Raw genomic sequence first — 21,639 nt, 5'->3', positions numbered from 1 at the left:
TAATAATAGGTCTGGGTCCACATGAAGGGCGTCTGGGTCCGAATCCGGTCCGCGGTCCGAACATTGGTGACCTATGGAGACTTTGGTCATATTTGATGTTAGATAGTGACATATACGAGGTTTTTGCAGGGACCGTAAACGCAGCATCAGACTGGTGGACGCTGGTGAAGTTTCATCTGTCAACAAAGTTGCCTTCACGGAAAACGTTAAACGGGTGTTGTCCGGGGACAGGGAGACAAGTTGGAGGTGTAAAGCAGAGGACAGACATGGACACCTGCGGGAGTATGTCCGCTCTGGACAGACCCGCCGCCGAGCTCACGGTCATGGACGTGTACGACATAGCGGCGGTGCTGGCACACGAGTTCGAGCGGATCATCGACCGGTTCGGCTGCGAGTCGCTGGTTGCGCTGGTGCCCAAAGTGGTCCGGGTGCTGGAGCAGCTGGAGGCGCTGGTGAGCCGGGGGGCCGCCGGACAGGAGGCCGAGGAGCTGCGGAGGGAGCTGGAGAGACTGAGGCAGGAGAGGAGCGACAAGTCCGAGCAGGAGAGGAGGCACCAGAAGGTCTGTGTGTGAGAGTGTGTGTATGTGTTTGTGTGTCTGTGTGTCTGTGTGTGTGCGTGTACATTAACACTGGCTCCTCTTGCACAAAAACACCGAATCTGTGGCACAAGAACTGATCAATGTGAGACTGTGCAGCGAGGAAAATGTGTTTCCTTGTTTACCTTTAGCACCACGGTACCTTTCTACTTCCCTGTTCCAAGTACGAACAGTTCACCTGTCACCTTCATACGACACCCCTCTCTCTCCAGTGAAGGGGACACGCATGTTGACCCCTTCGGTTCACATTATCTTCGTTGATGAGTGTCTTCATCCTAAAGGGCCTGGTGGAGCTGAAAGGCCTCCTCCTCAGGGGAATACGGTTTGGACCTGTCTCGGCCTCCTGGGTGCAGGGTGAGGACCTGCTGAGATTCCATAAGTTGTTGGAAACTAAGAATGAGACAGTGGTGATTTTAGCCTGAAATTTCTGGTGGGGCAATATTGTATGATGTCATGTCACCGTCACAAAAATAGAGGTAGCTGATTATTATAAGCAGTAGGCCTATAAAGACCGGTAAGATATATTATGGGCTGCATTTTGAGTGCCAGCAGGGAGCAGAAATCCTATTTCAAATACAATTCACATGCTTTAGCGCTCAGTGCGACACAAAGATGTTGACTATAATACAACATTAAAGTAAAGTGATTGCAACAAAGTAAAAAGATTAGACAGACACATAGCTTTACACAAAGTCATCATCGATACTCTGAATAAAGAGCTTTAGGAGACGCAATGCTACTTTAAACAGCTGCTCTTAAAATGTAGATGTGACTTTAAATACTCATGTTTCAGTTGATCACAGTAAATCTGTTTCTGCTAAATAATAATCTGTGTAACGTAGTCAAGTCAAATGGGTTGGCAAGTGAAACAACTTTACATACCATTAGATATCTTACGTGGTGGAGCTTATTCTCCAAACACACTCATCCTCATCAACTCTTATGCTTTCCCCCGCTGGCTGGACCGGATCATGTCGGTTCATATCGGGTGAATAACTCCGTACGGTCCCGTTAGCATCGCCTGCAGGCTAGCGGGGCTAAACTAACAAGCCATGTACAGGTACCTGCTCATCACTTCTAACTCAATGCTAAACTTGACTTACCACAGAAACGGGAGCACAGACGTCTTTAGCTTCTCTGTTAGGAAAACAAACCGAAGATAAATCCGTATTATTCATCCGATATGTGAGTGAAACCTGTCCACAGTCTCAGGTCGTGTTAGCCTGTTAGCCTGTTAGCTCAGGTGAAGCCGAGCAGGCAAAAGGCTAGGAGCTGGAGTCGCGTTTCGCATTATTTGAGTCGAGTTGCTGGGCAGATTTCGTGGGGGCACATCTGAAAGTGCCCCCCACCCAATGTTAACTTCGGCCTGTGTGGTTCACGCTCATTGGTGTTTCCATGAAAACAGTCTTAAGCTTGGGCTGTTGCCCCCAGAGAGAAGCTAATTTCACAGAGCAAGCACACAGACAGAAACACACACAAATCAAATGACTCCAAAACAAGACTATAATGCTTGTGAGTCAAGTTTATTCACACACACATTCACGCTTCTTTGCATATAAAATAAAATAAAAATAAATTTTGCCACAAAGTACAGATGTATTGAGCTTTCTGCACAACAGCGTCATCTGGATCTGGTGGGGCAGTGCCCCACGTGTCCCTAATGTAGAAACGCCACAGTTTGTTTGTAAAAGCTCTGCTGCACAATCAAATCATGAACAACACCAAAAAGGACGATTTCAGGGCGGTGAACAAAAACTATATGTATGGGATGATTTCCTGCTCCTTTAAAACAAGCGTATCACTTCGTTGATCAGCATTAAAACACAGCAAGCCTTTTGAGTCCATTAGTGAAGTTGGATGAATTTACAGAAATAGTAATAATGTAAAAAAAACATCACAAACCCATCAGATAACAGGTGAAAAGGGTTTCCACTATGAGACAGAGTCAAGGTCCAGTTTACAGGTCAAACCCAGATTAGAGCCAAGACTGGAATCATTTGTGAAAACAACAAACCAACAGTGGCCAAACACGTCATGAGTGGTCGTGTCTGAATGAAGATGAAGATGAAAATGGAGAATCAAACCTTCACATTGGATGATCCTCCTGAATATGATCACATGACCAAATGTGGCAGAAAGCTTTGAATAAGGAAGTTTTAAAAATACGTATTTCAAAAATGTTTTACCATCCAAAATACATCAGAACCAATCTAGCTCAAAAACCCCATCTGGAGCAGATTATCAAGGAGAGCGTGAATCCTAGTTTAGATTTGTGAAATACAAAAACAAAATAAAGTTCACACAAACGATAAAATGATCGGGATAAGTTCACAGTTTGTTTTCTTATCGACAACAAATTCAACCAGGTAGAGAACAAAAACTCAAAGAAATAAAAAAAAAAATCAAATGTTCAACTGTGAAATCACGATGAGCAAATCTTCCTGAAATACGTCTCATAGTGATATAACATTATTTTTCAGTCTTAACATCTGAGCAGTTCAAGCAGCTTAAGAAATAAATTAACCGGAGGCTGAATAGTTTACGTTTAGACACATGATGGGAAATTACCTCATATATTTTGATTGTTTCTAGTTAAATTCATAATTAAAAGCCTAAGAAGAGAATAATAAAAAAGTTAAAGAGACAAGTTGAGGCTGATGCTCTTTATTTTTGTTTCTAGTTTCACTTGGTACTCAATCGGCTCATTGTTGTTAATGTTTTATCAGTTTCCTTTAATTCCAGGTGAAGCTAAAAAGTCGGACAGCTCATCAGATGAAGACCACAAAGACCCCAACAAAGCTGCTTGTCCGGTTCCCCACAAGACAGAGGACAATGAGAAAGAAACGCAGAAATATAACTCATAATCAGAAGCTTCTGAGGTCAAATCTCTCAATGGCAGCAGCGTCGCCTTTGATAGCAGCGTCGCCTTTGATAAAGCTGCCATCAAAGGCAGCGTCGCTGTGATAGCAGAGCGCCTTTGATGGCAGCGCTATCAAAGGCGCCGCTGCTATAAAAGGCAAAGCTGCTCCCAAAGGCGACACTGCTTCCAGAGACGATGCTGCTCTCAAAGGCGACACTGCTCACAGAGGCGATGCTGCTCCCAGAGTCGATGCTGCTCCCAGAGGCAACGCTGATCCCAGTGGCGATGCTGCTCCCAGAGACGACGCTGCTCCCAGAGGCAACGCTGCTCCCAGTGGCGATGCTGCTCCCAGAGACGACGCTGCTCCCAGAGGAGACGCTGCTCCTTTACGCGACGCTGCTCCCAGAGGAGACTCTGCTCCCAAAGGCGATGCCTCTGGTCCCAGACGCGACGCTGCTCCCAGAGGTGACGCTGCTCCCAGAGTCGACGCTGCTCCCAAAGGCGACGCTGCCTTTGGGAGAGACGCTGCTCCCAAAGGCGGCGCTGTTCCAAGAGGTGGCGCTGCTCCAAGAGGAGTCGCTGCTCGCTGAGGCGACGCTGCGGCTCCCTGAGGCGACGCTGCGGCTCCCTGAGGCGACGCTGCTGCTCCCAGAGGCGACGCTGCTGCTCCCAGAGGCGACGCTGCTGCTCCCAGAGGCGACGCTGCTGCTCCCAGAGGCGACGCTGCTGCTCCCAGAGGAGACGCTGCTGCTCCCAGAGGCAACGCTGCTCCCAAAGGCGACACCTCTGGTCCCAGATGCGATACTTCTGGTCCCTGAGGCGACGCTGCTGCTCCCTGAGGCAACGCTGCTGCTCCCTGAGGCGACGCTGCTGCTCCCTGAGGCAACGCTGCTGCTCCCTGAGGCGACGCTGCTCCCAAAGGCGACACCTCTGGTCCCAGATGCGACACCTCTGGTCCCAGATGCGATGCTGCTCCCAAAGGCGACACCTCTGGTCCCAGATGCGACACCTCTGGTCCCAGATGCGATGCTTCTGGTCCCAGATACGACGCTGCTCCCAGAGGCGACGCTGCTGCTCCCAGAGGCGACGCTGCTGCTCCCTGAGGCGACGCTGCTGATCCCAGAGGAGCCGCTGCTCCCAAAGGCGACACCTCTGGTCCCAGATGCGATACTTCTGGTCCCAGATACGACGCTGCTCCCAGAGGCGACGCTGCTGCTCCCTGAGGCGACGCTGCTGATCCCAGAGGAGCCGCTGCTCCCAAAGGCGACACCTCTGGTCCCAGATACGACACCTCTGGTCACAGAGGCGACGCTGCTCCCAGAGGCGACACCTCTGGTCCCAGATGCGATACTTCTGGTCCCAGATATGACGCTGCTCCCAGAGGCGACGCTGCTGCTCCCTGAGGCGACGCTGCTGATCCCAGAGGAGCCGCTGCTCCCAAAGGCGACACCTCTGGTCCCAGATACGACACCTCTGGTCACAGAGGCGACGCTGCTCCCAGAGGCGACGCTGCTGCTCCCAGAGGCAACACCTCTGGTCCCAAAGGCGACACCTCTGGTCCCAGATGCGACACCTTTGGTCCCAGATGAGAGGCTGCAACGCTGCTCCCAGAGGCGAAGCGGCTCCAAGAAGCGACGCTGCTCCAAGAGGCGACGCTGCTCCAATAAGAACAGACGACTGAACCTCCTGTGGTTAAACCTGTAGACCGACTGGTTTCCTGCCCGCTGATGCTCGTCTGCTCCCAGAGAGCCGGCCGCACCGAACCGATCGAGCAAAATGGACGACCGTCGAAACCCAATTAACACGCTTACACAAGCTGGACGATATGTTCTTCACCTGCTCACTGGTAACTGTGTGGTGCTGCTGTAAATGCTAATATGTGATGCACACTGTGATATTTAGTATCTTAATTTAACAGCTATATATTTTAAAATTCTATATAATAAAAACGCTTCTCTATATTGTCTACTGTGTGTTTTGTGCGACTCACAGAAAGAAACCAGTAGCTGGCATTCAGGCTCTGCAGTTCGGCCCAGGTAAACATGGCCGCCGTGGTATCGGTCCGGTTTTCGGAAAAATCTTGTCGATGTTGGTCGTCCGCCGCAGCGTGCGGTCGTGCATCAGGAAGGGGACTCCGTCATAACTGTAACCGTGACAATATAATCACAGTAAAGAGTGTTTTCTGGAGCGAGCTGCAACACAGTGACCAATAAATTATGACATTAACATTTGAAAAGCAGGTTGTTCTTTCACTCTAAATATTTCTTACGTTGTGTTTACATAAATGTAAACAGTTTGGCTGAGAAGGATATGAGTTACAAATCTATATCAAATATGTGAAACAGTTTCGATGTCGGAAGCAAAACTTAAAAATTTAACCCGTGATATCACTCGACAACAACTTATAATACGCAAATTAAGATAAAAAAATCTAGTTTGAAAAGGCCCAAACAGATGTAATTCAATGAATCTGCCCCAGGACCCCCTACTGGTTTAACCTGGCCATGACTTTAATGGCCTGATGACTTGGACCAGTCGAGTTGCTAGGCAGATTTCGTGGGGCACATCTGAAAGTGCCACAGCTCCGCCCACCACCCAATGTTAACTTCGGCCTGTGTGGTTCACGCTCATTGGTGTTTCCATGGCAACAGTCTTAAGCTTGGGCCGTTGCCCCCAGAGCGGAGACGGACGGCAAGAGAGAAGCTAATTTCCGAGAGCAAGCACGCAGACAGAAATACACATGAATCAAATGACTCCAAAACAAGACTATAATGCTTGTGAGTCAAGTTTATTCGCACAGTAATTCACGCTATTTTGCATATAAAATAAAATAAAATACATTTTGCCACAATGTACAGATGTATTGAGCTTTCTGCACAACAGCGCCATCTGGATCTAGTGGGGCAGTGCCCCACGTGCCCCTAATGTAGAAACGCCACTGGAATGAGAGAACCCCAGAGATATACTGTGGGTGGGCTGAAGGTCCAAGGTTTGAGCATCACTCAGTCACCGCTCAGACCAGGTATCAACGTCCAACCTGCGTGAGCCAATCACAAGTGGTCGATGCCACGATGCATATCTGAATGCGCCTGAATGCATCCTGGAATTTGTGTTTTTTGTCATCGCCACATCAACACCACAACATGTAACTCTCTCTCTCTCTCCCATTAACACACCACTTCTCACTTCTACTCATTTGTTGGGCAGTTTGGGGTTCTGTCAACATTCAAACTGGAATAGCCAGGGAACAGCAGAAAAAATGTAAATGTATCAAATCGTCTCCAATGGTAACATTGTAACAACAGTGTGTGTGTGTGTGTGTGTGTGTGTGTGTGTGTGTGTGTGTGTGTGTGTGTGTGTGTGTGTGTGTGTGTGTGTGTGTGTGTGTGTGTGTGTGTGTGTGTGTGTGTGTTTAGGTTAGAGTTAGGATTAGGTATTTAGTTTAGGGGCTAGTTAATTAATATAAATATCAAGCCTCAATTATATGTCTATATATCACAAGTATTTTTCATTTTATAAAAATATAAATCAGCCAATATATCCGTATCGATCACGAGCAACGTGTGCAGGCCCCTGACTTTGAGGTTGTTGTTGTTTTTAAATTTGATTAAATATCTTGTGTATGTGTTCAGGAGCTGGAGCTGGTGGAGGACGTGTGGAGAGGTGAGGTCCAGGAACTGCTCCCTCAGATCACTCGGCTTCAGGCGGAGAACAAGAGGCTGTTAGTTAGTCTCAAAGAGTCGCCCGTCACAGAGGAAGACCTGCACAAACAGGAGGGTAGGTCTTCTGCGGCGAGGTTTCTCAACCAGGGTTTGACAAATACATTATAACATCATTTAAGAATAATCTAACAAATTGCTTTCCTTCAATTGATCATTTTCACATTATACATCGATAGGGATGCACTTATCTGTTAAGCCAGAGTAAGCTAAATGCGGTTTTCAGACTTGAACTGAAAATGTTGGATCTGGAGTTTTCTTTCATATAGACCACATCAGGAGACAGTCCAAGTCAGACTCGTTCACAACAACAGGAACATTGAAGCGAGGTGTGGTACCTGAGTCGAGCATTCAGGAGGCAGGACATGACATTTAATGCGGCTGTGAAAAGCATTGTGTTTTTGTTTACAGCACATCGGCCAATAAAAAGCTCTGGAATCTCGTTGTCATTCTTCATTGACATCTTTGTTAGCATATTCTACATTTAATCATGAGAGATTGGTCGTCTTCCAGTTTTAGGTCCATTGTGTGGTAGAAACATCATCAACGTGCCCACGAGCAGACAATTTCAGAAAAGCCTTAATAAGCAAACTGAGCATTGTCCATGATGTGACCAATCCACAGTTAGACGGTGTTTCTGTTTTTCAGCCAGGCATTAAATGCACTGTCAATCCACAAAAATCTAATTGGAAAAATATAAAAGCAATATAACATTTTTAAGTTAACTTATACTTTCTATGATAGAAATTAGTGTGATAATAATAATAACAACAGAAAATAACACATCATGTAGTCTGGTTGCTTTTCGAAGTCTTGCACTCTAAGTTGTGTTGCACTGTATCTTGCGATGACTAAATACGTTTGGTTCCGGCCGAGATCTGATATGTTCCACATGTGTTAATGAATGTTCCACATATTTACCCTGGGCAGTCACACTGGGTTGTACAGTGGACATGCAGAATGCTTGTGTGGTGACATGAAAGAGGAGGCTGTGCAGAGAGGCAGTCAGGCGATTGCAAAGGAGACTATTTTTGAAGCGGACAAAAATATAGCTCTTGTTTTTGACCTGCACGGTGGCTGCAGCTACTCTTCCTCTCAGGGCCACGGTCAAAACGCAGACATATAGCTGAGCTTTTAAAAAACACTCCCTGCAAGCCTCAAACGGAATAGATTTTAAAAGATTTTGCGATTTGGATAATAAACACTCACGACTGTAAACATACTCATAACAATACAATTACAAACTATATTAATATAGCACATTTTCAACAATATGGTTAATAAGAAACCTTCTGAAATGTCATGCAATCATTAACCAAAAGACGTTAAATGAAAGAAAGAAAGTTTAACAGAATAATTGAGATAATCAAATAGATTTGGGTTTACATGAATGGCATTGTATAAAATAGGTTTAATAAGGTGACAAAACAGATAAAAGTAAATTCAAACCACAACTTTTTCCCCTGTTTCTTGTTTAAGTATTTAGTCAGCTCTTATGTTATTATACCTGCAGGAATGTCAGAAAAAGAAAGACGTGTGAGGAAGAAGCTGGAAGACTTAGTGGAGAAGCAGAGGGATGAAATCCGAGCGAAGGACCATGAGCTCACACTGAGAAATGAGGACGTTGACGCGGTGAGGAGCTCTCCACCACATGCATCACAAATAATGGCTCCTGATAGAAAATTAAGTTCACAATGTATTATCCTTGAACTGAAATTCCCTCGACTGCAGCTCCAGATGCAGCAGCATCGGGTGATAAGGATCAACCAGGACCTTCGTCACAGGATAGGAGTGATGGAAGCGCAGGGCAAGGCACTAATCCAGCAGAGGGCTGAGCTGCAGGCTGCGACCCAGGCACGGCAGCAGGAGGTCACCGCTCTGCAGCTGGAGGTCACCAGGCTGAGTAAGGAGCTCCGAGACATGGAGCTGGAGAGAGAGATCTCTGAGGTTGAAGGGTGCTCTCTTACAAAATCTGGAAGGTCCTTACCTGCATCACCACAGATGACGGTACATAAAAGAAAAAGCTTATTTTCAACATTAATATAATTAGGTTGGAATTACTTTTGGCTGTAGGTCATTCGATCTGGCTGGTTTTCTAGTGTGTAAGCGGCTGTCTTGTGTGAACTCCAGCCCTCAGAGGCAGCGCCACCCACCACCATCAAACCAAAGTCAGTGTGGGTGGAGTGTGGAGGGGACCCTGGCTTCATGGAAAACTGCTTTGAGCGCGACAAGAGTCCTTCCATCCTCCAGAGGTCATCTATCAGAGGAAACCACGAGGAAGAGGCTGATGAAGATGAGGAGGTGACAGCTTTGTTATTGGTAACATCTGCCTCAGGTCTCCCACATATACAGTCTCACTGTATATGTGTCCATGAATTGACTGACACACATTATAACACTGCTGGTGTGTCCTGGCCTGTAATGTTTTTTTTAATCAAATAGCCATGAATCTGATTTATTAAGCATCTCTCCATTGTTTAAGTAGAAGTAAGTCAGTGTCCTTTGTTAGAGGCACAGGATATTTACATCTGTTTTCATTAGTTTTTTAGAAAGATTACTCAAAAAGTACTCAACTGATTACCCAAAAAATTGATGGAACTATATGGTATGGATCAGGGAGGAACCAAGGACTTTTTTCTCACTTTGTGATCGGGCATTTCCCTACATTTTGGTTGATTCATGGATCTTGATTAAAAGAATTGGGCATATTTAAAGGGCTTATATTTACGAATGTGCCCAGATCCAAATTAAAGTCTGGATCTAGTGAATTTAAATGTGGTTTTCACAAGGGGACTATTGGGCCTTGACGGAGGGTTTATGGCCTTACAAACAGGTTTAATGCATTTTGTATCCCGTTAAACATTTGCAAAAACATTTTTACCTCCACCTAAGAGATTAGGTTTTTATTGTCGTCTGTTTATCTGCCTGTCAACAGGATCGCAAAAAAAATACTGAACTGATTTCCATGACATTTTGTTGTGGTGTGGCTCATGACCCAGGAAAGAACCCATTCCATTTTAGAGCGGATCTGGATGAATGGGCTTTTTCTTTTTACTTTGTTTAACATTATGAGACAGCACTTTTTTTGCCTTGGTTTAGTTATTTTAGGCAGTTGATAAATCAATTTACAGAAACAAACGATGGGATTGTGCCTCTAATTGTCTGCCTGTTGCAGAACTCCTCAGCTCCTCACGTCTTTGTTTGTGTCATTTTGTCCATGCTGTGCTGAGAGAAATGGTCAAAATGTGATTTGTCAGCAGAAGGGGCCAGCGGACACGGAGCTGCAGGAGCAGAGCGACAGCCCGGAGCAGGACTCAGACAAGCCTCGCTTTACTCTGCAGGAGCTACGGGACGTCCTGCAGGAGAGGAATGAACTCAAGGCCCAAGTGTTCGTGCTGCAGGAAGACCTGGCGTATTACAAAAGGTCTATTTTTGTTAAGTTGATCAAATTTTACATAACACTGATGGCGAGAGTTAACGCTCACCCCTTCCATATCCCCGCAGTGACGAGTCTGAGGATGACACCAGCCCCTTTGTTTGTGCTTCACCTCCTCCACCATGCTCCACTTCCACTGAATCAGGAATCCGGCGCTTGTGAGTAATGAGTTGGACATGACACACATTTCTTTATTTACAAAGGTTCACCTCTCGGCCCCGTTCTAGTTTCTTATGTGACACCATTTATATAATTTGCCACCATAATGCTTCTAAAAAAACATCACCATTTGATAGGAATAAGTAAATCCAATATCACTTATTTTGATATTGTGTGATGTGTTAGTAGTGAGTACCCTGTAGTTGAAAAGAATAACACTCATCAGAATAATGTTTCTGATGCTTCTTGTCCTTTCCGTCTTGCTGTGTCACCCCGACCCCTTTCCCATGTTCCTCTCTGGACAGGATCTTCACCGCCATAATGCCAATGGTGGCAGCTGGTTTGATCACAGACGATCCCACGTTGTTGCCAATCAGAAGACTTTCCTTTGTATGACTGTAAATTTAAAGTATCCTCATACTTCTCTCTGTTTGCCAGCAGACATTATTAAGAATTGGCTTAGTTGCTGCTTTACTTGCTGATTTTAAACCAAATCTCTGGAATTTTTACTGTTACATTTTGGTAACATTGTCGCTAACTTGGTAAACCTAAGTCCTAAAAAACTAGATAATGGGCTCAACCTGGAAACTCTTGTTTGTATTCATGACCTCTAAGGGTTTAGTAAATTCGTAAATAAGTCACCACTTGTCACTTTATTTATAACAATGAATTCAATGTTCTCACTTTCTCCCGGCACAGAAATCGTTGTGCTACATAATACTGTATAAACTGAATATTCACAGACTCATAATAACATCACGTGTCAGAAATGGGTCCAGCTGCCATGAGACTTACAGAAGGTGATGGGACATGTTGTGTAATGTATGTGCAGGGGATGTTAACATGTATTAGATGCCGAAGTATTATCAAAGTTGTTTGAGTCTGGTTTCAAGATTCAGCGAAATTGAGCTTTAAGACCATGTTCCTCTGTTTTCCTCTAAAAACACTGTATGTGATTAAGTGTACAGTATTACAGCCCTGCACCACACCATAGACAGATGAGCGACATGTCTCCCCCCCCACTATCCAGAAAGGAGGCTAAAATATGTGGGACAAAAATGCCACCATTTGGAGCCAGAGTCTTTGCAGTAGTGATTGGAGGATGGAGCTGAGGGGGGCGAGGAAATATGTTCCAACATAGACTGTGTCCAAACTATCAGTATGTGCATCTGCAAAAGAATGTTTGTTCTGAAATAAAGTTTTATTTAACTTTTTTATTTGTTATTGTGTATCACTGTGTATCAAATGCATGTTCCCAAGACAATTGTGCGAGATATAGTTAGATTAGATTAGATTAGATTCAACTAATTACTAGTGTTTATGTTTATGATTCCATTATGAAAGGGGCAGATCTAGGGGTGGCACAAGGGGGACACTGGCCCCAGACAGAATCTGATTGTCCCCTATTGATCCACGCACAGGGGAAACTCAGTTGTTACAGCAGCATGCAAGTTAGAATGAAGTAAACAAGATAATAAAAGGTATAAAGAAAGAGTATGTACATTATATACACCTTTCACTGTAGTGGTTTGTATAGAAATGTTATAAAGTCAAGTGTAGGTATGGGGAAAATGAACACTTTGTACTCTGAACACAAATTTGAAAAAGTTATTTTTTGTTAGAAATAGTGCAAACACTATAAGTAGAGTGACATGACCAGTGCACTATTTAATTGTATATCTTTTTAATATCTGAATATGTCCTGGTCATGTCACTCTGAAAATATGAACTGTAAACTGAGAGAAATAAAACAGGAGACACACCACGTGCTCTCTCACCTGATGGAGGAACACGTCCTGGTGCAGAGAGGTGATCAACCTGAGAGCGGTCGCCCACACACTCAACTCTCTGGCTCTCTGCACCGAGAAAAACAGGAGGCCCCGGGCGCCCGCGGAGGAGCGAGGAGGGAGTCCTCTTGACCCGCAGACGATCTTTGTGCTCACCTGTCGCTAGGATACTTTGCCCTCCTCTGAGTGACGCCATCGGCGGGTGAGTGATGGGGGTGGGGGGGGGGAGTGCGGCTCCTCTGGAAGTGGATCACCTTCTCCAGCCTGTGAGAAGTCCTCCTCTCGGGTCCGGGCAGACAGACGCAGCCCGTGAGGAGTCGCTGCTGGAGAGAAGTTAACTTTCCCTCGAGTTAACTCGTCGCTTCCGTCATGGAGTTCGGCGAGGAGTCGTCTCCCGCTCTGGCTTTCGAGAAAGATGCGTTCGAGCTCACGGTTGAGGATGTTTACGACATTTCCTACGTGATCGGCCGGGATCTGTTAAAGGTCAGCCGCACGGGAGACGAGGTGTCCGACCTGCAGTTCCGCATCGTCCGCGTGCTGGAGATGTTCGAGACCCTGGTGAACAAGTACAATCTGTCCGTGGAGGAGCTGCGCATGGAGCGGGACAACCTGAAGACGGAGCTGGACCGGCTCGTCCAGGAGAGATCCTCCGGCCAGGGCACGGTGAGGCTCCGCCGAGTGTCCGCCGGACACCAGCGCGCACTGGTCTAACACCGTGAATGATTCCTGTCCCCTGTGTTTTTAAAGCAAACCGCGGGGCCCAACCAGCTGGTTGTGGACCTGACGGACCCCAACAGGCCGCGGTTCACCATGCAGGAGCTGAAGGAGGTTCTGCAGGAGAGGAACCAGCTGAAGGCGCAGCTCCTGGTGGCTCAGGAGGAGCTGCAGCTCTACAAGAGGTGAGCAGCTGAGCCCGCGGCCATCCAAACACGTCGTTCAGGCTCTTTTCTGTCCTTATGGTGGATGGTGCCACGTCGCGTCCACCAACATTCACAATCATGAGATCAGAGCATCTTTGGTATAGTATAGTGTCATCTAATAAATCACTGCAGCCTCAGTGAGGATCATATATCAGGATGTGATGCAGGCCTGTATTGTTGTGTTGTGCTGCAGAAGATTGTATATGTGAAAATGTTCATCTGGATAGTGCTTCTTTGTTTGACTTGTTTATACCTCCGCCAAGGTCCAACAGGATATAACATATTAACTCACTAAACCTGGGTTACTATTTGGATCGGCAGCAAGTTGCACACAGTCATAAATAAAAGTCCTGGTTGTTTTCCTCTGGATCAATGAGCTATTCGCTGAGAAATCAATGAGAATGTTTATAAAAAAACCTCATGGTCATCTCTCAATGTGGGAGAAAGTGAAAATGAATAAGAGCTGTTTTCTGGTTAAATGGACACCAATATCCAGTATTATCTGACCCTGTTAAAGGATTATTCTTTATCTTTGTGTTAATACTAACTTGTAAGTACTACAACACTACTACTACAAATAAACTTAAAAAAATATCAGCCACAGTTCACCTTCCCAAATAGCTTTAACTTGATCGGGCTGATTCCGTCAACTCAAAATATTCACAGTAACCCAAACTCTGTGCTTTCCTCTAGAGGTCGACAGATTTGGTTTGACCAAGGTCGATGGCAGATATATTATGCTGGTATTTTGTTGTGCTGCTATTGTTTATTTTTTTCATCTGGTAAAATGCAATTTGAAGAAAAAAAATGATTCGCACACAAACTCCATTAACTATCCCTGGACCTTTTCTTTTTAAGTTTTGTCAATCACACAAAAATAAGATGAAACTTTTGTCAAATGTAGAGGAGAAAAGGGATTTGTGTGTGTGTCAATCGGCCCTGTAAGTGCAGACATTGACCATAGATGTGAAAATGCCAGATATTAGCCTGAAGAATCGGCTGACTGATTTAAAAAGCCCCATCACTCTTTGCTTCCGCAGTGGGATCCTTCCACAGGCCGAGCCAGCCATGGTGGAAGTGGATCTGGAGACACCGGCAGCCACAGAGCACATTCCACCCACGATAAACAATGCAAAAGAGGAGAAGACGACCATAAGCAAACTGTGAGTATCAGGCTGGAGTCCTTCAGTGATAATAAGTTATCAGAGGAAATCACAAAGAGGCACTGTAAAGCAATTATGAGATTTGTCTCTAGTAAAACATTATCTTTAGCTGTACACCTCTGATGGCAAGGTCTCAAGAATATCTGCTGCAGCAACCACATGATGCTGAAGTGAGCTCAGAGGAAGACTGTTCTCACGGCCCGTCTCCTGGCTGCTAATGATTTGCTTGTGACCAAATGAATTCATGCTGATGTTTGTGGGAGAGAGAGAGAGAAGCTGGAAACTGGCCGTGTGTCTCGCCAAACTGCTGTCAGTAATTACAATCTGCTGTGACTCAGTTATTTTTTGGGGTTTCTCACCCCCGGCCAGTTTCACCTCAATGTTCCACGTACACCCACCAGCAGCAGTGGGCCCACGTACGAGCCACTTAAACTAACCAGGCTTTTTTCTTTTTATAGGTTTTCATTCAGGCGGAAATAAGACAAAGGCTTTTCACACGAGCGGACCATCGGAGAAGACAAACTGGATTTGTCGGCACAGTTCTTCTCATCAGTTAACCACTTTTATATTGAAGATTTTTTTACAATGTGTATTTTGTCAGTCTAACAAGCACTGTGTTTTATATTGGTAATTATAACCTGAGATGGTTTATGCAATTAGAGTTGGCGTAGCAGAAATATATATATATTACGTGAAACGTTTGATGAAGGAAATGAAACTGGAAAAGTATTATCTGGGTGCTGTTGGAGATCATTTTCGATGTTGAATGAATTAACTTAAAAATTAAGTTATCTGTAGGCTTGAAATGAATTTGTGTAATCTAAAACACATTCCATGAACTCAGCTGTCAAACACAGACAGAGGACTCAAACCCCCAAAACATTAAAAATACGAATTTTAATACATTTTGAAGTGTTTTTTTCACACAGGTTAAATATTTAATAACTTTCCATGGTGTTACAGGTTGTACTTCTCATCTGAATCTATGTTTATTCAAGACAAATCTTAGGGGACACACACTCGCCACTAACTACAGCATCACGTGAAGTCATACACTGTTGAAAATTAGTGCCACGGTAAAGAGTTCAAGGTTCAACGGCAACTGATAATTGACTGTTATTCAAGTCCTAAGCAAGAATTCTAATGTATGACTTCTCTGTGTAGATTTGTTTTGATTGGAAGAATTGAGCAAAGAGGAGCCAGATTTATTCTGATTCAATTTATTCTTAACGTCCCTCAATACTAACTTTATCTGAGTCATACTCATTGTTCAAAACAAGAACCAAACTGAGCTTTGTGGTTATTATCTGTTCTGTCAACGTCTCTGTTCTGCTGCAACACAATGTGCATTTCAAACAATGGAGGAGGGTGTCATCTTAGAGTGCCATAGTTACCTTTATCAAGGAGGTCCTGTCTTCACCCTTCTTTCAGTTTGCTTGTTTGACAGCAGGATACACACAAACAGGGCAGATTTCCACAAAACTGGGAAGGATGTGACATGAGCAAAGAATGATCCCATTCATTTTTGGGGCAGGTCCAGGAATTCTTCTCACGTTCTTTAACTCTGCGAAAGCTAATTATCTAGTTTTCACAGATTTCCCAGGTAATTTATGGATCTTAGTCGGAATATTTAGGCGACTGATAGTTATGTATAATTTGGTGCAGATCCAAATAAAGATCTGGTAATATGTGGTTTTATAAGGGGCTGTTAGGCCATAAATTAGGTTTTTATTCATTTATTTTTAAAAGATGTTCCGATACCACCTCTTTAAATCATTTTCTTTAACTGCTTTCAGAGCAACAATGAAATAATTTCTGACTGTAGAGCTACCATCAGCAATCTGGCAATTATTCATACTGGAAAGTCCCACAAGTACAATGGCGACATGAAAGGTATGTCAGTGCCAAGTTTCGCAGAGTGTTGTGTTTTCCTGTCAAACTGGATAATAAAATTATTAACAGTCATTCTCTGCATGCATTTGCTTTTCAAAAGAGTTCACCTGAGCCAGGCCATCCAATGATAGCAATCATCACTTCCATGTTGGCATCATACATTAGTTAAAATAAGTTTCATAATTAACGTTATTTTTAAATGCACTGGTAAAGTCCAGATATTGGTATCAGGAAGGGAAATGGTATCGGAGCATCTTATAGTTTTCCAGATCTCAACCATTAATTATTGCACAGCTGTTCTGAGATTTCAACTGTTTATTTCTCAATTTACAGCACAGGTAATAATTTACAATCGCAGAATTGGATAGTCAGAATTATATTCATTACAAAAGGATCTGCTACTTGGCCAGGAGAAATACTCTTGAAGCTTAAACCTCTCTGCTACAGTTAGATAAGAAAAATATAAAACGATGATTAAAAACGGTCGTTGCAAAAATACATGTTTCATACGTTGAAGCTTCAGCCTCCAATTAAAACAAAATCATTTTTTTTATACTTAATAAAAAAGCATGTGAGGGCTGCTCGTCTGTAGCATCTTTTACAAAAAGACCCAACAGGAAGGCAGGGAGCACCAATTCATCTCCAATACAAAATCTTGTGGTCAAACTTTCAGTTTTTGAGCCACGGGTGAGCCGAGATGGAGGCTTTACTCCGATCACCGTAGTCGTACAGCAGCTCCTCCTCTGCCTCGATGTCTCTAGAAGCCACCAGGATCAGGTGGGGCGTTCCATCGATGTCGTGAAGCTTGGTCTGGCAGTTTCCGGTTTTACTGTGGTTAATTAGTCTTCCAAGACGACTTGTTTCCTTTGTACCGTCAACACTGCGATAGATCAACACAAATATTAAGCTGTTAACATGATATACACAAGTCAGGCAGAAACAAAGGAATGTCATTTTCAAGTCTACTGCAATCTTGATAGGGGAACTTTTTTTTTTAAACAGAGTCTTTAATTAGAAGAGAGGATTCTGGTATTATATATCCGTCCTGAGAGATTTGATCAGTGTGAACCGCTCTAAATCCATCTGATAACTCCTGGCGTTAAAATGTGTCATGAACTTGTGTCCACTTGTGATCAGATCTCACTTCCGCACTTTATGCAAATAATCATGAACATAATGTGCTCGCAGAGATTAAATTGTTTTTTGCAAGTCTGAGTTTACAGATGTGTCCTATGACAATGTTTGTGTGTCAAGAGAAAGATGAGTGGAGTCAGGAGGGGCTGAATGAATGCGCAGCTCTGCTATCAATCATTATGTGGTGAGTGTTTATCAACTGTAGCAGGTCAGAGGACGTCAGCCGAGTTGGTGGCCCTTCATATGTGGCCTAGGACGCATTAACGTTTACACAGTGAAAAGAATGTCGCCACATTTGTCTGAATGACCAGATCTCCGGACATTTGGGTTCGTTAAGAGCTGAATTTGCTGCTGAGCACTTGTGATCAGATCCCTCAAGAGGGTTGTTAGTACCAGATCTGAACAGGGTCTAAGAAACATCCAGTCTGAGACCCAGAGAAGATGATGTGAAATATGAAAGCAGATAATTGTACAAAGAATCTGAATTAAAGTGCTGACATTACTTACCAGTAAGTTTTGCATTGGTACTGGAAGTAGTACATGTAACAGCCCGTTTGGGGATCCAGAGCATACTGGGCCTCTCTTTGTTTAGCGTCAGCCAGTTCCAGCAGGTCTCCATGGTACTCCACAACGAACTCTGCTTTTTTGAAGCTCCTGACAGCAAATACTCCTCTTCCTTTTCCTTCTATGTGTTTGACCTGTAAACATTCAAAAGCAACGTAAGTGTGAAGCTTATCTGGTGTAGTAAAGATGCAGGAATTGTTTAACCACTGTATAAATAAATTTGTCACAAAATAAATATTCAGATTTTAAAGAAGATATAAATTCACACAGTGCGTTGTCAAAGTAAAGTGACACAACATTAGAAGAATCCTTAAATGTCACCTGCATTCCTTCCTCAGTGCCGTTCTTTATCAGGTCATCAATGTATCTGTGTTCTTCACTCTGTTGACAGTTAGAATAATTGGGTCAAAGTTAAACGGTATGGTAGAGTTGCAAAATCTTTATACACACAAGGCAATAACTAAAGCAAAACAGTCACATTGTATTTTATTAACACAAACGTTCAACCCTCTTCATTAAATCTTTCATACAAACCTTTAACTCTGCTTTCGTTTTTCTGTTGCTTCGTCTGATGGGATAATAGTCGGTGACCTTTCTGTTTTGAGGAGCTTTGTTTTCCGTTCTGAAAAACACATATATGATCAAGAATGAAAGATTCTGATTGAGTAACTAGACCATGTCTCGTATCTGCCCCCCCCCACGACCCTGATGTTGGCTTTGTGCTCTCACTTCTTTGCTCCGAGTTTGTGACCGGCTCGACTCCGAGGTTTGGCTGCTGAACCTTTGCCGTCTGCTGCAGACCGGACATGATTTGTGTGCGTGGTGAGCTCTTTTTGATCAGGTTGGACAGCGGGCTGCTCTCTGATCCCATGACTGAGAGAAGGAATTTCTGGCTTCTGCTCTTTGGAATCAAAACTCTCACATTTCGCTTCTTTAGGTACGTCTAAAACAAAAAGAAACAAAATGAAATTGACAGCTGCCCTAACCATTTGGAGAGTGACAACCGCTTCATAAAACAGTCAAGTTGTGTCAGAAGATACGTCAGCAAACACTGCTACCATGTTCTGTGGCACACAAGGATCTGCTGACCAAACAGGGTTGGAGGGGGGGGGAAATAGCTGGAAGATATCTGGCATTAGTAATGATCTAAAAACAGCTTTTCAAAATAAGTGGATTTGAATTCTTTAATAAGGTTAATTAGGTGTTCACCTTTTTTCAGCTTCGACACGTCAGGAGTAGCTGCATCAGATTCATTTCCCTCCTGGATCAGCATGCTGGAACTGTCGCTCAGGGGGGATCTAGGTTTGCTAGGACTCCGTAGACTCAGGAAAATTGACGGAACTCTACCTACGGAATCCTACAGAAAGAATTATTATTTACCTTGATGAAAAGATATAGATGAGTTGTGTGGTTGAATAGGCAATGTTGTGATGCAAAAAAAGATGCCAAACATTTGCATAGCAAACATTTTCAAAGTTAAAGTTCTGCGGACAAAATCCAAAGCATCAAAAAATGATAGCCTCAGAATCCAAATGGTAAAAAAGCAGATCGGAGCAAACTGAAAAACACTGAACAGCTGATGAAGGCTTTATCGTACCGCCTGTCATCTCCCGCTGTGAGTGGCTCCTCTCCATGGTAACAGCACCATCTCTGATAGGCACATGTATTCGAGTTTCTGAATATATTAATAAAACACTGATCAACCATTGTTGCTTGCACAGAAATCTGGAAACTTTGGGTTTTCTGTGGCTGCATGGATCATAATCTCAAACCCTTATAGCCAACTGTAAGGACTTCTTCTACAGGTATAGTTCTGGGGGATAAAGCCAAAAATCATAGACAGATATAAATGTCTAATGTTTAAAGGCTGATTTTAGCTTCTGAGTGAAGGTTGTGGTTTTGAAACATTATTTATGGAAAGCAAATAAACACTTGATAAACAACAAAACATTTTACAAAACGGATATAGATCACTTGTGTTATAAAAACATATTGGCCTTGTGTTATTTTGCTCTAAATATTGATACCATCTTATTTCCCAGCTCGACTGTGTAGCTCACCACTTTATCCAGTGACAGTGACTCACAGTGTTTACATCTCAGAGCTGCAGCACTGTTGATATGGGTCCACTTACTGTCTACACCATAATATTTGGCCTTTGATAAAAAGTCCTAGAGAAGCTGTGCACCGCCTGATGGAGGGTTCTCCTGACAGGCTCGTGTCTGGTTAACGATAGGAAGCTTCCTGTAGTCAATGAAGTTTGTGAGTGGATGTTATATTCGTTGCTAAACTGAGGCAGGAGACCTGTCACACTAACTTTACCACAATGTGTGAAAAGCAGCCTGGGTTTAACCGTTTCATCTCGTTAACGCAGAAGACGCATCGGTGCTAAACCAAACAGCTGAACTCACCTTGTTGTTCGCAGCTGGTTTGTTTTCTTTTGTCCCCTCCCCTGAAGCGACTTGGTACTCGACGCTGTCCTCGGGCTTCACGTCGGTTCTCTGCAAGTGTTTCTTCCCTTTAAAAAAAAACACGGAAACACGTCAAGACTCAATGCTCTGCGAGTCACACAACTCCGCTCACCCGCGGGTTTTATTTTTAACCAGCAGCTGCGTTTTTAGTTGCACAAAGTTGACCCTCCAGTTGGGCTAGCTAGCGTTAGCCGTTAGCTTCACGTCAACTCCAGCTGTGCGGTTAACCACAAGCTGACACAGAAGCGACAGAGCATTGTCAAAGTTCACCTTTTGCCATGTCCGTCATCAGAATAAAACCCAAGAGGACGAGGAGTGGGTGCAGCGCGGCCTCAGTTTTAAATCCCCCGTCTCTGCATCGACTGGCACCGGTGAGCCACCGTGGAGAGGTTCGGTGAGAGCGTGGAGGATTTAAAAACCCTACGGCTGCTCCGATTGGCTGTTTGGCCGCGACGGGAGGAGCGCGAGCATGACAGCAGCGCTCTCATTGGCTGCAGCTCAGCATTAAAAAAAAGGAAGCTCCCATTCTGAAACGTGTCCCTTAGACCTCTGCTGTTCTCTTCTGTGCTGCAGTACAGATATAATGATCTTCAGTATTATGATTTTCAACATTATTGGAATATTAGGAAGATATATATGGTATAGGCTCAATTGGCAGTTTATTGGGTACACCTAGATTTTAAAAGCTGCTTCTCATATCACTAAGGATAGGCGAAATAAAACAGCAGCTGTAAATAGGCTGATAATTTTTTATTTTAAATCTAACTGGATAAAAGAAGTCTCCTACATCACTGAACGTATATGATCAGTATATTTGCGATACAGGCTTCAAAAATCCATGCCCCAATTGAATAATGGGGAGAGAGAGAGACCAGGAACAGTTGTTTTCAATCAGGTTTCCGTTCTGACAGACAAGTTGTTATAATGCAACAGCTCA

At 44.0% G+C, this 21,639-nt stretch overlaps 2 protein-coding genes across 2 annotated transcripts; one reads left to right on the top strand and one right to left on the bottom strand.

Annotated features, from left to right (window-relative positions):
* Window positions 1–64: 64 nt before the first annotated feature.
* rilpl2 (Rab interacting lysosomal protein-like 2) lies at window positions 65–15,541 on the top strand. Its single transcript, XM_053421057.1, has 13 exons — window positions 65–560; window positions 7,089–7,233; window positions 8,689–8,807; window positions 8,907–9,182; window positions 9,306–9,476; window positions 10,433–10,599; window positions 10,680–10,769; window positions 11,076–11,132; window positions 12,724–12,759; window positions 12,923–13,220; window positions 13,305–13,456; window positions 14,518–14,640; window positions 15,099–15,541. The coding sequence occupies exons 1-13, from the start codon at window positions 96–98 to the stop codon at window positions 15,118–15,120; spliced, it is 2,121 nt and encodes a 706-aa protein (XP_053277032.1). The 5' UTR covers window positions 65–95; the 3' UTR covers window positions 15,121–15,541.
* Window positions 15,542–16,836: 1,295 nt separating this feature from the next.
* kmt5ab (lysine methyltransferase 5Ab) lies at window positions 16,837–21,109 on the bottom strand. Its single transcript, XM_053419826.1, has 8 exons — window positions 20,973–21,109; window positions 20,643–20,749; window positions 19,441–19,588; window positions 18,961–19,174; window positions 18,766–18,853; window positions 18,553–18,612; window positions 18,175–18,365; window positions 16,837–17,413 (listed from the first exon to the last, which is right to left on the bottom strand). The coding sequence occupies exons 1-8, from the start codon at window positions 20,989–20,991 to the stop codon at window positions 17,203–17,205; spliced, it is 1,038 nt and encodes a 345-aa protein (XP_053275801.1). The 5' UTR covers window positions 20,992–21,109; the 3' UTR covers window positions 16,837–17,202.
* Window positions 21,110–21,639: the final 530 nt, after the last annotated feature.

This window comes from Pleuronectes platessa, chromosome 4 (assembly GCF_947347685.1).
Source record: "Pleuronectes platessa chromosome 4, fPlePla1.1, whole genome shotgun sequence".
In the NCBI taxonomy this organism is placed as follows: domain Eukaryota; kingdom Metazoa; phylum Chordata; class Actinopteri; order Pleuronectiformes; family Pleuronectidae; genus Pleuronectes; species Pleuronectes platessa.
The sequence above is the reverse complement of the archived record's forward strand: the minus strand, read 5'-3'. Positions and strand labels throughout refer to the sequence as shown.

Excerpts from the sequence above, each read along its gene's own strand:
- rilpl2 (XM_053421057.1), top strand. The coding sequence starts at position 96 with ATGTTAGATAGTGACATATACGAGGTTTTTGCAGGGACCGTAAACGCA. Across the intron at positions 11,133-12,723 it reads TTGATCACAGACGATCCCAC|GATACTTTGCCCTCCTCTGA; the intron begins GTTGTTGCCAAT and ends ACCTGTCGCTAG. Across the intron at positions 13,221-13,304 it reads GATCCTCCGGCCAGGGCACG|CAAACCGCGGGGCCCAACCA; the intron begins GTGAGGCTCCGC and ends GTGTTTTTAAAG.
- kmt5ab (XM_053419826.1), bottom strand. Across the intron at positions 18,366-18,552 it reads GCACTGAGGAAGGAATGCAG|GTCAAACACATAGAAGGAAA; the intron begins GTGACATTTAAG and ends GAATGTTTACAG. Across the intron at positions 17,414-18,174 it reads TACCAATGCAAAACTTACTG|TGTTGACGGTACAAAGGAAA; the intron begins GTAAGTAATGTC and ends GATCTATCGCAG.